Consider the following 15,988-nt stretch of genomic DNA (forward strand, 5'->3'; position numbering starts at 1 on the left):
ACACCACAACCAACAAAACAAACAATAAAGAAGAGGTAAAAACACACAGCGAGGAGGTGAAACACCTACTGTCTGAGCCATTAGTCTGCAGTGAGGCATAGGAGTCAAAGAAGTACACACGAGGAAGAGTTTGAATATCTGATGCAGGAAGCATCAGGATGAGGATCGGAGTGGAGTTGGTAAAGAGCAGACCAGGAGAGGACGAGATGGAAGAACAGAGGAGAGCATGAAGAAGGGAAGAAAGAGAACGTTATTACAGTTTTTACACAAAAAAGCACAATAGCCTATAATTTGAAGTGTTATATATGAAAATCCCATTTGTTTTAACCCCTTATCGCTGATGAAAGCTTTCGCACGACAAACTGATTTCACCCAAAATGCACCAAAATCCTTCACTCCTGGTCAATTTAGTTTCAATCTATACCTAGGAACCTTTTTCAAGCATTCGTTTCTCGTGGGAATGGTCAGAGGCGGCGTACCACCAGGATTGAATTTTATTTTTCCAAAATTTGAATTAAATTCATAGTGACATCAGTGTAACAGAAAAATATCCAAAATGTTTTCTGTAGTTAACTTGGTTTGTGGTATTTTCTTCATAATTGTATTTTTAAGGACAAATGGGTGGGTCTTTATGGGTTTCAAGCTACGTTCACTGCGGCTTCGGCAATGTGCGTTTAAGCGACCATTCTCAATAAAAATCTATATTTAGGCTTTCGTGTTCAAAACTCGACAAAGTTTCTACAATCGTTTTCCGGCTCTACATAAAAAACGTGCTTTAAAAGTTAAACAGGTTGAACTTTGGCCAATCAGGGACTTGAATTTAGTGACGACGTATGAATGATTTCCTTTTTAAGACATGGTCCACTCGTACAAGTACCAAATGTTAAAAAATTAATCATGAAGGAGAAATTAATAATTGCGGTTTGTGCCCGGACAGAATTATAGACACCAAGTCTTACGTATATCAGAATGGAGTTGTGGCAGAAAACGAACAATGCGAGTTTAGGACGTTGTTTAATGCGCGTCACATATCCGGTGTGAACAAAGCTAAAAACTCAATGGCTGAATCTGAATTCTTCCCCTCCCCCTACGGCTTCTCCCTACCCCTCCAATTGTAGGGGCATTTAAGGGGGTAGGGTTGTCCGAAATAGTTCTTTTAAGGGCTAACACTCGTCGGGGAGAAGGGCATTTTTTCCTTATGTGAAGCACAGAAGTTTACATTTGAATGTAAGTAATGATTTTTTTTGTTTTAGTGTGACCTTTTTAAAGTAAAAAAACAGGAATTAATATTAATGGTGATACCAGGGAGGATCAGCAGCTGTCCCGCACCGGAGAAAGCCGCTGCTCCCTCTCTAAAAGGGACATGCGGTCGGGGGAGGGCAGTACGGCAAGCCAAAGGTATCATAAATCACCAGGAAAAGCGGGAAGGGCGGTGCCTCACCTGCCTACACGTTCTACAAATAATTATTATTTGAAATACTTAAAATGTTCCCACAGTTAGTTTCAAAAAACACTACTAAAAATTAATTTTAAGTTTAATTTTAACTGTTTTATTTAAGATTCAATTTGGATATTGGGGGGAGGGGGACAAGAGAAAATGTGCATTTTAAGGGGTACTCCAGATAGATTTGGTATTTTCAAAACTATTCTCAAGCGTTCTTTTCTCAGTTTTTGTAGATTTGGTCTCAAGTCATGTAAATGTAATCAGAAACTACATGTTTTAGTTTTTTCTTTGTGCTCAAAGGTCAAAGATCCTTTATTTTTATAAATAGGCCTCAATGAGCAAATGTTTTGATGAGATGTGTGTGAGTGTATATTTATGCTTTATGTTTTATTAAATGGGTTTTGAAGCTTTTCAAAAAACTATTTTAGGCTTTCATCTTGTTTATTCTTTGTTTTTTTTCCTTTTTAACTGATCCAAAAAAATGATTCAAACCGTTACTCTAAAACTGCGTCACACCCCTAATTGTTATGTAGTTCAGAGCGCTAGCAGCTACATGCTAGCGTAAATGACCAACAAATATTGACGATGTCCTCAAGTGGTAATAATGTACAAATTTGGGACAGTATTTTTCCACGACTCTCTGTTTGGAGGGTTAAATGTAAATGTAGGGGAAGAATTCGGATTCAGCCAAGAACTTAAAATGCTTTATCCTTACCCTCCTTCCACAGCTCTGACACAAAATGATCTGACGACTGGTGAAGGAGAGACGCCACATTGTCGTTCAGGGGATCCATGTTCTTCACGAGCCAATCATTTGCCTTATAGTCCACCTGAGGACGAGGTGATCAAGAGGTGGAGACAAAAGTAAGCAGACTGAATGCATTTCTGAAAAGATACGCGTAAAAAAAAAATAAGCGTACCTTTCCAGCGTAGTGAATAATGGAGAAATCTGCTTCTCCACGCGGCTGCTTCGATTTGAAGAATTTGGGATGGTTGCCCTGCTCCGCACTCAGCTTCTCCACAAATGTGCGGTCTGTGGCCCGAGGGAACCAGCACTCTTCGTCCAGGAGGGCCAGAACACCAGGAGGGTGAGTCTGAAAAAGGAAGGAGATGAGGTTCATAGGTTAGCAAAAGCAACGTTACGCTTATCGCTCATCTGGGGAAAGCGTACGGGTCTCTCGATGAGGTCGATGCAGGGCTGAAGGTCCAGGCCAAAGTCAATGAAGTTCCAGTCGATGCCTTCCCTCTGATACTCCTCCTGCTCCAGAATGAACATGGTGTGGTTGAAGAGCTGCTGCAGCTTCTCGTTGGTGTAGTTGATGCATAGCTGCTCGAAGGAGTTTAACTGGAAAGAAACAAAAGGAAGATTATACCCAGAATGCTTTGTCAAAAAAAGTCCTAAAACAGATAACAATCCAAATGGTCATTTCATCTCAGAAATGGTGGAAATAAGGTGGAAGGCCACTCCTCTGCTTGATTTCCAGATTTCTTTGCTCTACCTACAGCCTGAATCGATTACAAAATAAATCATGACGATCCAACAACGATCAAAGAAAGCCTGGAGTTTGTCTACAGGAGCCCAAATTCCTCCATCAGCCCACCTGGAAGATCTCAAATCCAGCAATATCCAGGATGCCGATGAAGGAGGCTCCCTGCCTCTGCCTGCGGTCCAGAGCTCTGTTGATCCTGTGAACCAGCCACCTGAACAGACGCTCGTACGTCGCCTTTGCCAAAGCCTCAATGGCAAAGTCCGCCTGCAGGGAGAGATGCAGCTTTCACAAACGCACACCTTCATGTTTTACAGCCTGAAATGAGAAAATCCTACTTGTTCTTTGGTCTGGGCCTTCTGCACATACTCTCGGCCCACTTTGATCCTGGGTGTTAGAATGGCACGGGTGAACTCCAGCACGTTGATGCCCAGCAGGTGGCACAGTTTCTGTGCAGCCGTGTTATCGGGCATGGACGCCTGGTCATGGTTCTTCTCTTTAGTGAAGGATATGTTTCCAAACTGGAGCACGGCTGAGATTACCTTTAGCATGGCTGAGGAGAAGGAGGAACGTCAGAGCAAAGCTCAGGCAAAAAACAAACTAGCCAATAAAAGAAAAAATCATTTACACAAGGATTCTTCTGCAGTGAAGCCCATGATAGCCATGGAGTCCATGGTCTGAGTAAAGTTCTCTGAATCGCTTTGACCAGGAACGGGGATGGAGCCTCCGGTGAGGAAACGATATTGATCAGCATTTCCAAGAAGCAAATCAGCTAAAAAAGATAAAACAGATTCCATCAGAAATCAGCTGAAACTCAACAAAACGGTGGATCATTTGGAAGTTGACATCTGCTCACCTCTCGTTTCTTCTGTTGCTCCACATAACAACTGATAAAAAATGTGAAATGTTCTCTCGTCCTTGGCCTGACGGATGGCTCGGGACTTTTCAAGGAGGTCTGGATTTTACGGTCATGGATGAACAACAGCAAACAAAAAGAATTATATTTTGGATTAAAAATGTTGAAACTTTAGATCACCAGTTTCTTATTATTGTTGTGCCAATAAATGTTTCCCCGGCCAGAATTTGTTGCCCTTGTCTCTGGCATAGTTGATTTGTTTTGAAGAACTCATATTTTCACCCAAAAAGTGTAAAAAGAAGGTGGATGTTTACAATATACTTTATTTTGGGGTTTATGGAAATGTTTTGTAAAATTTGAATTGTTTCCCACATATTCTACATAAGAAGACGACTGCTTTTTGTGTAAAAACAAACAAAAAAACAACTTTTGTTTGGCTAATTTAGTATAAGAACCGTGATTTATGAAAGGGAGCTTGTTATGGAAGTATTTAACAAAATATAATAAAAGGGAAACACAACAGGACAGCTGGAAACTGACCCTACACTCTGTTCAGATTTGAAAAACAAAAAATAACAATTTTTTTTTTGACGATTGAAGACAAAAAAAACCTACGAGTCATGCTAAAGCTAACAACAACAACTGACTGTTAAAGAATCAAAGATGGGCGGGTCTTTTATACTCACAAAATTCAACTGTACTACCTTATTTCAACCTGTAGGGGGCAGGACACTGGTAGTTTTAGACTACAATTTCAGAAATTAAACAAGTTTATTTTAAATTGTCAAAAATGTGGGAAGGACCAATAGACAGCACTTTTAAAGCCCTATTTATAGACACAAAAAAAGCTGATTCACTGTTTGGTGACCCTTTAATAAATTTGTTGCTTCTACTGCAAATTATTGGGGGGAACAGATTCTGGTAGGATGGATCAGCGGCCTGAATGAATCTGTGTCCCCTTTCGTTGTTTTACATAAAATATCAGTGTGTGTTTGTGTGTGTGTGGGGGGGGGGGGATAATCTAATTAATCTTGATATATGTCCTCTATCATAAGAAAAAGACCACAAAAACCTGTTAAACATGTAGTAGTGGTTCTTTAAAAACTCTAAACAACACGTTTCTTAATGGGAGATTATATTTTACAAAATCCAAGGGGAGTTTAAACAGTTTTAACTTCATTAAAACAATCTAAGCTAAATTACACTCTCACATTAAAAGGATACAGGTCTCAATGTTGGCACCGACGATGTATCCCGCTACGTCGAAATTAATGCGGATAAATTTACCCTGAAAGAAATAAGAGGGGGAAAAAAAACAGTCATTTGATGTAACTCAACTCTTGCTTGGTTGTAGAAATTGACAGTTTGCTCAAATATATCTATCCAGCTCTTACAAATCTAGAGGAGTTGTCATTTTTGACAGTCTTTGCGTTTCCAAAGGCCTCCAGGATGGGGTTGGCCTGCAGCAGCTGTCTCTCCAGCTCGCCCTGAGAGACAGAGGAAACAGCAGATCAGCTTCAGAGGAGAACGACCCGTGATGCAGCATCACTTCGTCCATGTAGAAATGAAATGCTCGGACTGCTGAGCTGCTGCATAAAGCACAAAACACTCACACAAATGAAGAGTCATCACCCAAACTAATGACACAAACTGAGGCAAATGGGCATCCACAGCAATCCCACTGCTTCTGTTCTGAATAACAGATGATTCTCAACAACAGTCACAATTAAAAACTTTTTTCTTTCTAATTTTTTCTTCTTTAAGATTTGGCACGCATATTTATTTCAATCCAAATGTTTATTTACTTTTTTTGCCTAAAATTGATCAACAACTAGTTGAGAATCGCTGTTATTTCCTCAGCTGTGAACCCTTCCTTCCTTTTGTCGCATTGCAAGTGCAGCAAGCCGTCTGTGCCACAGCCGCTAATAAGACCTCCGTTCTAAATAATAAAGAAGTGCCGGGCGGGCAGTGAGCACTGACAACAGGCACGAACACAGACAGACGTGGACATGGCGCCCAATCACACAGCTTTGAGCTCAAATATTCCCTCGCGGCACACACCCAAACCCGCATGTCTTGAAGCTTATAAAAGAAACAGAAAATAAGAAAACCCATAGAACCATAAGAAAACGTATTTAACCCACAAAACCATAAAAATATATATGATTCTCTTGACTTAAAGTGAATCATATTATAAATACAGATAATATTTCTAAGTGAACTAACACCACCAAGTAAACCCCCCGGTTGCTATATTCTTGTATACTCACATATTGGAAGCTCAGCTGAATTGTGGGAAAACATTATGGTTGGAGGACATGGATGAGAAAATCAAACCAAAAGAAAAAAAAAAACATCAAAAAGAGCACAAATTACAACTGAAAAATGCAAACAGATAAAATCCAAGACAGGACAAATAACACAAATCCATTGATGTGGTTTAATTATTGTACCGAGTTGGAAATATTTTTGGGAAACATCTCACAGGAATAGAAAAGAGGAAAGACAGGACAGTGAGGCAGAGTGAACTCACCCTGTTCACCAAAGTGCTGCACCTCGTGAGGGACCTACAGCCGTCCATCTGAGCATGCAGACGATAGAAGAGTGGCGCAGAAAAAGAGGAGAATCAGGAGAAACAAGCACAGGAAGGAAAGAGGAAAAGATAGACACAAAAAGGAAAACCTATTGTAAGGTTTATCTGCAGGAAGGCCAAGATTTCGTGGAGTTGGTAAATTCAGGTAAACAGGAAAGAACAGATTAACACCACCTGAGAAGTTTTCACCTCCAAAAAGGTAAGATTGTTAGCCAAAAATAAGGAAAAAAAATCAGTAAAAACAAGAAATAAAATTGAATTAAGGAAAATTATGAGATAGCTTTCTACGACCTTCCATTACGGGAGTAACAGATCACAGATAATCCTTGATTCGTAGGGAACACTAGCAATGGTTCGGCCCACACGTGTATTGCGGACCCATCCAACCTTTTAACCTGAAGCTCCCGCCGCGTGTGGGAGGAGCTAAACTTCACTGGAACTCGTCATAGAGGACGTGGATTATGAGAGATTTATTTATTTTGAAGAGCAGAATTAAAGCACCGGTACACATCTCCGTGTCTGGGTTCAGCCGCTGGCCCAGAAACACCGCAGCTCCTGGTACAGGGACATGCAGTAGGGGAAGGCAGTATGGCAAGCCAAAAGGATCAAAAATTGTCAGGAAAAGCAGCCATGGCAGGGCCTCACCTGCACATGCAGTACCGATAATAATAATTATTTGAAATATTTAAATGTTCCCACAATTAGTCTCAATACTACAATTAATACAAAAAAATAAAAAAAGTTTAATTTTAACTTTTTTTTTTACATGTTTGTTAATGTTCAAAGATGTGTGTGTATATTTATGCTTTGTATATTTTTCCTCAAATATATTTTTTAAAGCTTTTATCTTCTTGTTTTTGCTGTTGCTTTTTTACTTTTTACAATTCGAAAAATGATCCGAACCCTAAAATTGTGACACGATCCGAACCATGACTTTTGTGATCCGTTACACCCCTACCTTCAATACAATCTTTCAATTCTCCAAATCCTTCTGTTTTTGTAACTTTCCTCAGAACAAACATACCTGCACGGCTTCCTTATTTCGACCCAAAGAGCCACTTTTATGGGAGGAGGCAACGTGAGCCAAATACTGGATGACTTTCTTGGTGTTTTCTGTTTTCCCAGCTCCAGACTCGCCCCTGAAAAACACACATACACAGTGTTGTGTAAACACACAAGTATCATTACTGATATTAATGGTTTGTATGAAACTTCTTGATGCAGTTATTTATTAAAGAAAGAGAACAAAATGTCCAAAATTATTATTAATACATATAGATTCAAACAGAAAACAGGTGTGGAGGATACAGTTTGTCGCTCTATTGTTGCTTTTGGACAGAAATGAGAGAAGAATAGCAGATCTAACAGAGAGAGACTTCTTATTTTTAACTCCGGACTCATGTATCTCTGAAGTGCGGACAATGACAGGAAGACATGGACAGGGCTGCAGGCTGGCGTGGGTGCAGACACATTTTTAGCCTAAATGTTGAACTCTGAACAAGAACAGATCCTGCAGGAGGAAGACAATGAGGAGTACTCACGTGCAGAGGATGGACTGATCTTCTCGGTCTGTCCGACATAACAAGAAAAACATCAAGAAGTTACAAATAAATGAATACAATAACACACCAACAACAAGGTTAGCGCTTGTAAAAACCTCAGTTACGTCCTAGAAGAATTTCTGCTTTCTCGTCTTGAAGACTTAGCCTCAGGCAAGTCAATGGATGTATGCATTATTTTAATTAAATATAAAAACTACGATGCAAGCTTTCTAATGCTGTATCTACCATCCAATTCATGCGTGATCTGATTAGTCGACTGATCAGTAAAAATAATTTGCGATTTTCTTTTTTTAAATAAACTACACTTTTTATCTATTTCTAAACAGGTTGGTCTTGGGTAAAAGCTTCCTGGAAGAGGAGATATACAAGTACATACATTAGCAACTGCACCCAAATTTAAAGCCTCCCCTTTGCACAAATTCTTTCCCGCTTAAAGCAATTATAGGACAGAAACCAGCCACCAGCTGAACTGGTCTCCCCGGGCTGCCAAATCATACAACCCTGGGAGTCACTGGGTTGACTCTGTTTTAAGTCCTGCTGGTATTTGCTTTTTGAGATTCCCACCTGTTTGAACTAGAAAAAAAATGTATACAGGTTTTACAGGTTCAATCATCATAGTAACACACCTGCAACCAACCTGGGGGAGGCAACAACAACAACCCAACACGTAGAGCCTCATCTGTCTGGTCCCGATTATTCACCCAGAGACACAGATGTTGCGCAACCAACTCATAACTGCCTTTTAACTGTTTGAAATTCCTCAGGTCTCAGTTTAAGGTGCATAAAAAAATGTCTGTCAAGCCATTCAACAAACATGTGAAATGACAACAAATAATAACATATCTAGATCTGAGGTCGGTGCTCTAAAAACACTCTTCTGCAAATGATTCTCCCTTTTAAAGCTTTTGACAAGTGCTACAAAAGTAACACACCTTAAAAAGAAAAAGCTTCTTGGAGCTCAAAGATCACTTAGGGAACTCATTACGCCCCTGTTCTGCTACGGGTCAGATAGTGCTCCTTACCTTGCAGCATGCTCCGATAGGCCGCCTCTGATATGGCGTAAATGTGCGGTGGCATTTCGTGGCGTTTCTTGCCACGGTACATCTCCACGATGGACTCTGTGTAGATCGGCAGGTTCTTGTAAGGGTTCACCACCACGCAGAAGAGTCCGGAATACGTCTGGAAGAGACGCATATGACAAGATTGAGGGGAAAAAAAAGGCGAAAAAGTAGAAAAAAGGTGTAAAAGTGAAAACACAAAGAAGTACATCAAAGCCTCTTGGTGGCAGTTTTATTAGGTATTACTTCACCAATATAAATGAGCTTTCAGATATGTTGCTACAGATAAGAGCAGAGCTTTTCCATGCTTGTAATACCAACTTGAACATGGTTCTTACAAGTTTCTTCAAACTTAATTTAAGATTTCAAAGTCTTTAAGGTCAAATTTTCACAGTCTATTACCCATTTTTTTCATTTATTTTTCATTGTATGATCAAAACTGTAGCTTCTTATCTTGTTTGTGCCGTGATGCCTTAACGCTCTTCCTTTTTTAAAACCTGCGGTGGGCATTCAGCATATTGGAGCACAACAACTGGTTATCCCACTGTTTATTTACATTATTTGTTTATTTACACTATATGATCGCCATCATCAACAACTGCCAGACATTCAAAGAGTCCATCAACAGTCTGAAGAGGAAGTACTCTCAGTCCTCCGAGCCCACCAAAAGCGACGCCGCCATCGACAAGACGCTCAGTGCATATAATTGTGGTCAAAAAATTAAATTTTGACATGAAATAGGAATGCTTCAAGCGGCCCAATTTTTAGTCCTCAAATTTAAGACTTTTTTAATGCATTATTTTCAAATTCAATAATTCAATGTTTTTAAGACTTTGTAAGACCCTGTGGGAACCTTGTAGAAGTCCCACTCAAACTATATTTGATCCATTTTTAAAGCATTTTCAGTGGTCTTTTAATTGCGATTCAGGAGTTTTTATCCAAAATAAACAGCCTGTGTTGTTTTTTTAAGATTTTTTTTATTAAAGCTCATTATAAATTTATCTCTGTGTTGACTGTTGGCGAAGAGTTAACTCTACATCAATCTCCCAGCATTACTCTGTTTACACTCTAGTGAGCAACTAACACACTAAGCCTACTGTACAATATACATGCCGGCTGACTCTCTAATGCTACAAATATGCTGCTAACAAAGTTGCAAACACAGTGGATTTGCATTTATCACTTAACTTAATCTCTAATTCTTTTATACATGTGCTCACTATAAGGAAAAAATGCTACAATAATATGTTAAAAACACAATTTTCATAGGACTGGGTCTTTGACAGTCTTGTAGCATTTTTCTGATGATGGATGACATATATCCACCATAAATTTTCCTTACGCTGTAGTGGCCCCGATTTTTCCTTAACAGAAACTGGAGATGCCCCCACTGTTGCCACATGCGGGTTCCCAACTTTGTAAACTGACGCCTCACATCTCCTCCCATCACGTATGAGTTTACAAAAGCAGATGCCGCTTCATTACACACGTGCCGCGGTCTCCAGTTTTGAGGCGGTGAGTTAAATTTAGCCCTGCTGTCTCATGCACTCACGTAGATGAGGCCGGAGTAGTATCGCTCCCTAAGGTTGTGCAGCACCGAGGCCTCGTTGAGGCAGGTGAGGTCGGCCATGTCCTCCACTTTGCTGAAGCGCGGCGGGTTCATCCGCTGCACCTCCTCCCGGGAAAGGGTCACCTTGACCTGGCAGTCAGTGAGCACCACATCCACCTCATCTCCGCGCTCTTCTCGAATGCTGGCCGACTGAAAGTTAAAGTGAAAAGATAAACCCTCAAAATTTAGAACGTTTGTTTTTAACCCTTTGGAACTTAGGGTCTAAAAATCATTTTTTGTCTACTTTTGAATTTACTTCTGTATTTTCCATTTGAAAGACTACCTGATATAAAAAAAATGTCAAACTAATCAACATGTTTTTGAATGAAAATACAAAAAAATCCAGGCTAATGTCACACCAGGCACCCCCCAAAAAAGGGGGTGGGGGGGCTTTCGCGGAGAACTGCAGAGTTTCTTCAATTTTTTAACAACGCCAATGCTCGTTGCTGAGGAAAATTTGTGTAGGTCCCCATCCCAAGATAAAATAAAAGTCTGTTTTGTCATTGTTGGAGTTGTAATAGCAGACAGCTCAGTTTCGCTATGACCCCCCGCCCTTCATAGCGGGTGTGCTGCTGCTCTGCTGCATTAAAACCCTCACATGGACTTTCGTTCTCCGCCTTATTTATTAAAATAACTCATCGGTCTTGTCCAAAAACTACAAATAAATGCCATATTATCTCTATAGTTTAATAAAATCTCAATCACAGAATGTAAAAAAAAAAGTTTAGGTTTATTTTAGATGGAGTTTTATTACGCTGAGCTTGAGCGTGATTAATAAATATTAACGAATTAAATATGTTTTATATATATATAAAATATAGATATCTCAATATCTCATATATATAAATATATGAGATGTATAGATATAGATATCGCATATAGATATATATATATATGAGATATATAGATATAGATATCGCATATAGATATATATATCCCTGTCCAGAGTACTTCTTGCCTTCGCTCATCAGTAGGCGGGTTAGGCTTTGGAATGAATGAATACATATATTCTATTAAATGTTCAATAATCACTGAATGTACCTTATGCAATAATATAACCTCCAAACATCTCATCTGAGTGCATTTCTAATGTAAAACTGTTAGATGAGTTAACATAAACCATGAAACAAAAAAATGTGTTTATCAAATGTCTGCTATAATCTTACAGTGTGAAAGGAAATCTGACAGCAAACAAGAATAAACAGTGACAGAGGAACGGAGGACTTAATTTTACTCTGGGGCTTCTCGCAGTGGAAGTACTCAAACTATGACCATATCACATGGCGCAGCTCCAATATGCATCAACTAGCTTGAGAATTGAAATGCATACCACACAAAATATTCAGCCCTGTGTCTGTACTAGATGCGAGAAAGTATATTAGTGGCAGACGGAAGTGCGTGCTCAGGATCAAAACGAATGACCATTACTGCTCTGCATTTCTGCTGAAACAGAGCCATTCTCATCAGAAGATGATTGAAAAATGAAGTCAGTGTTTCTACGCTGGCCTCTTCAGCGTCAGGACGCTGAAGGAGGCTATTGTTCTATTCTAGGAGCTCCTCATGAAAACAGGCCCAGGAAAGGGGGGCACTGAGAAGGTCCGCGGATATCCCAGTTTGCGTCCTAAAACTCTTCAGAAAATGATCATCAGAATGATTGAAGAAGCTGGACTTATACAAAAGAGGTTGTGAATGGCTCAAATGATGTAAGGGGCCGATGAGTAATAATATACGGAAATGAAAAAGGTACAAAAACATCATAAAACAAAACTCTACTGACACACCCTGTTGCAGGGTTAGCGTCAGCCGTCTGACACACCCTCAGGTGAGTTTAACACACCTGGGGTGAGCAATTTACTGGATGATTAAGAGTGACTGATGATAAACCAGAGTTTCACCCAAGTGATCCCACAATGCAACAGCGTAAAAAAGTCACGGTAAATGGAGAAATCTATCCAGACACTCCACCTCAAAGCCATGCTTCTCCGAGGGCACCCACACCAGCCGCTTGGCAGCCCAGTCAGCCTGGCTGGCAGCAGAGAACACCGACGAGCTAGAGGTAGGGGACCCCGGCCCCCCGCCTGATGACAGGAAGCGGGCGATGTCATTGACACTGCCCCCTGTTGGTCGGGACATGGTACTGATGGCACTATAAGGAGATGAGAGGGTGGGAAAACAGGGTTAGAGCTTTCTTTTGACACATCAAGACACACTTCATGCACCCCCTCCTCTAAAAGTAGTAGCACGCAAGTAACATGTAGACCAACTCCAGCCAACACCGGGATGAGGATGGCCTAGTTGCAACAAATCAAGGCAAGGCAGGATGCAGAGACAGGCCGAGACTTCTGGGTAGTGGAGAGTAGGCATGGGAGAATAGCGAGGCATCAATCGCCTGAGCAAACTGACATGACAGTGAGGGGGGAGGGATGGCGAGAGGCAAAGAATAGTAATGACTTGAGGTTCAAAAGGCACTGGCTCCACAGTTAACTGAAAGAAAACGAAGGACCCCTCCACTGCAGACCACTGAGGTCAGCAGAGATAAAACCCTGGAGACGGATTCATGGACTCACCAACAGACAGGCAAAATGCTGATTCACCACTAAAGCCGCACTCCAGTCATCTTTTGATCTATTGTAAAAGCACCCCAGTAGTCTTTTAATAATGATTATGCTGTTTTTAGCCAAAATAAAGAAAAAAAACTCATTTTCTAGGACATAGTTTCTGCAGAGCAGCAGGAGTTCATCAGAAATTCACTTCTGAGTGGTGAGCGAGACTGTTGGGGCTTGTTGTTAACGCTTTCTCCCACTAGCTTACAGCCCCTTACAACCTCAAAATGACGATGTACAGATATCTGTTTGTCTGCAAATAGATCCATTTGTCTGTTGCTGCTACGTCACGGCTACACCATTTCACGATTTGAACAAAGAAATGCTCAGAAACCAAATTTTATAAGCTTCATTTTCTTGATATAAGTTCACCATCATTGAGAAAAAAACCCCACACGAACATGTTAAAAACACGATTTTTATTTGAGTGGGTCTTTAAGCATCAAGATGATAAAAATCGTCAAAACCAACCACTAATCATGCTGAACAGCTAGTTAGATGTGATCATAAGTCTGTCTGGATCGAAGGAATGAAGTTGTTTGATGCTTATGTGATAATTGAAACATTATTAAGCGTAAATATATTCAAGTTTCTAGAAAAACAAACTGCACAAAAAAGATTTACGAGTAAGCGCAGGGGGCCCACACAAAATTCAACTTTGATCCCACAGAGAGCCTATTGTGGCGCCTTGTACAACAATAAGGCATCTCAATGGTGCTGCAGTTATGTCATCGGGCCTGATTTCAGCTATGCAGCTCAGCCCTCTCTGCTCTGTCTGTTCACAACCTTGCCCTCACCACACCTGAGACTCCGTCACTGGGCGTGGCGTGGCTGTGTTGACTTAAGAGCCGCCGCCACCCCATCCAGTCAGAGTGGAAACTATGCAACCCCAATGCTGGCTTTTAATGGTTTGTGTGTGTGTGTGTTGTTAAAAGTTTTATCTATACTATGTATTGTATGTTAGTCGATCTGTTAAAAATCAATTAAATAAATAAAAATTTCCTCAAAAAATACAATAGCAATTAACCATATTTATTATTTTTTTAAAGTAGCTTGTTCTTGAATTTGATGTCAAGCACCTATTTTTTTTACATAAAAATTCCTTATATACCTAGTTATGAGAAAAAATATTCTTAAAAAATGTGTTTTGGACGAAAATTAAAACGACAAATCAAGTATTGCAGTTTGTTGAAAACTGTTAAACCTCAAATTAAATCAGATGGCAAAATTGTGAATTAAAAGAAAACTGTTTTTGGACTTTAACAGTACATTCAGTTTAATATTGATGTATTTCTCTGCTGTATGATATTACAGTTAGCATTTTTCCTTCAAATCAAATTTCTTTACATTTGTTTTCAGAACAAACACAATGTTTATTTTAGTTTTTAATAATATAATTTAGAATTTTCTTAACTAAAGTTCCACCTGAGTTTAGTTTGAACCACAAATTATGTGAAAATTTAGTTTAGAAAGTGACTTTTCGCACGTAATTTCTAAATATGTGCGGCCAGAGCTGGACTTTTTTCTTGCCCACATGTACCTGGAGGAATATAAGGTTAGGGTTAGCTTAATACATGCAACCAATAACATTTAGCCTTGGACACACTCAAAATATTGTATGTAGTATGTGTGGCCAACATGAATTTCCATCATTTTTTGTGCTGGTTGCATGTAAATACGTGTGATTAACCAAAAATAAAAAGTTTAAAATACAAATCTAAAAAGAAAAACAATGTGCAACCATTGACTGTAAATGAGAACTAGACAAATTATCCTCTCCCTCCTCGTGTTCAAAATAGGAAGTACCCCCTGGTTCCAGAAAGCCAAAACCCCATAGACGTCAATTAAAAAATAAATAGTTATTAATCACTATATTTGCCAGTATAACCAATCTTGCTCTGGTACCTCCTTTTAACATATTCTTGCTAATCGTATTTTTGTTTTCATGATATATTTTCTTTATCGCAAGTTATTCAAGTTATAAACTGGCCAATCAGAAGTCTCAATCGAAACCTTTGACAGATTCTCCACAGACCACTTTGAGTGGACGGGGTGGGGCTTACCAACGAGCTCACTCCTGATTAGTGAGAGTGGTTGCCATGGAAATGCTGACTCGGACAAATCACTGCTTACTAAAGTCGTCTGGTTCCAACATGGCGACATCCGTGTCACGGAAAAATGGCGACTGAATTGACTTGGAACCAGAGGTAAGGCATTTTCTATGGGTGATTTAAAAAGTGCTTTGACGGTCTTTATATACTGTCAATGTATGCAACCTAATTATGTGGAGTTTAAAATCAATTTAAATAGTAAATTGAGATTTAATCCTATCATTTAGTGGTACTGATATGATAATCAGGTGCTATACAATTTATCTGCAATCTCAGATAAGGTTTTACTATATGAGCACACAGCTCATATAGTACAGCAAGCGAGAGATATCATAAATCACCAGGTGATTTATGATATCTCTCGCTTGCTGTACATTACAGGGACTCCAGGCTGTCGCAGTGTCGCGTGGACAAACCAGGAAACTCCTCCTGCAGCAACTGGACATGCACAAAAAAAAAGGAAAAATCTGACTTCTACCATAGCAACACCCCCCAACAGTACACACCCGCAGACAACACGCTCGGGCTCTAAACCGAGGTCATCCACTGCGGGGGATCCAGCGCTCCCCCTGTCTGTGTAATTAATGTGTGCATTGACGGGTGGGGTTGGGGGGTGGATACGCCTTTTCCATCATTTCTGATGCGAAGCGGCATGCACCGGGGGG

At 40.0% G+C, this 15,988-nt stretch overlaps 1 protein-coding gene across 7 annotated transcripts in view; it reads right to left on the bottom strand.

Moving 5' to 3' along the window:
* Positions 1 to 15,988, bottom strand: part of myh14 (myosin, heavy chain 14, non-muscle) — a 33,280-nt gene that overhangs the window by 16,597 nt on the left and 695 nt on the right. For 2 of the 7 annotated variants that reach the window (XM_024267148.2, XM_024267146.2), the window contains exons 2-18: positions 12,575 to 12,755; positions 10,553 to 10,759; positions 8,965 to 9,121; positions 7,922 to 7,949; positions 7,405 to 7,519; positions 6,321 to 6,368; positions 6,058 to 6,072; positions 5,182 to 5,274; positions 5,012 to 5,075; positions 3,788 to 3,886; positions 3,560 to 3,703; positions 3,270 to 3,484; positions 3,046 to 3,198; positions 2,616 to 2,789; positions 2,365 to 2,538; positions 2,160 to 2,274; positions 70 to 138 (exon numbers count right to left, since the gene is read on the bottom strand). In XM_024267148.2, coding sequence (XP_024122916.1) covers positions 70 to 138; positions 2,160 to 2,274; positions 2,365 to 2,538; positions 2,616 to 2,789; positions 3,046 to 3,198; positions 3,270 to 3,484; positions 3,560 to 3,703; positions 3,788 to 3,886; positions 5,012 to 5,075; positions 5,182 to 5,274; positions 6,058 to 6,072; positions 6,321 to 6,368; positions 7,405 to 7,519; positions 7,922 to 7,949; positions 8,965 to 9,121; positions 10,553 to 10,759; positions 12,575 to 12,742 — 2,038 coding nt within the window. In that variant the 5' untranslated portion in view covers positions 12,743 to 12,755. The remainder of the gene's footprint in view (positions 1 to 69; positions 139 to 2,159; positions 2,275 to 2,364; positions 2,539 to 2,615; positions 2,790 to 3,045; positions 3,199 to 3,269; positions 3,485 to 3,559; positions 3,704 to 3,787; positions 3,887 to 5,011; positions 5,076 to 5,181; positions 5,275 to 6,057; positions 6,073 to 6,320; positions 6,369 to 7,404; positions 7,520 to 7,921; positions 7,950 to 8,964; positions 9,122 to 10,552; positions 10,760 to 12,574; positions 12,756 to 15,988) is intronic. The other 5 variants (XM_024267149.2, XM_024267147.2, XM_024267151.2 and 2 more) reach the window with 5 other exon arrangements.

This window comes from Oryzias melastigma, linkage group LG16 (assembly GCF_002922805.2).
Source record: "Oryzias melastigma strain HK-1 linkage group LG16, ASM292280v2, whole genome shotgun sequence".
Taxonomy (NCBI): domain Eukaryota; kingdom Metazoa; phylum Chordata; class Actinopteri; order Beloniformes; family Adrianichthyidae; genus Oryzias; species Oryzias melastigma.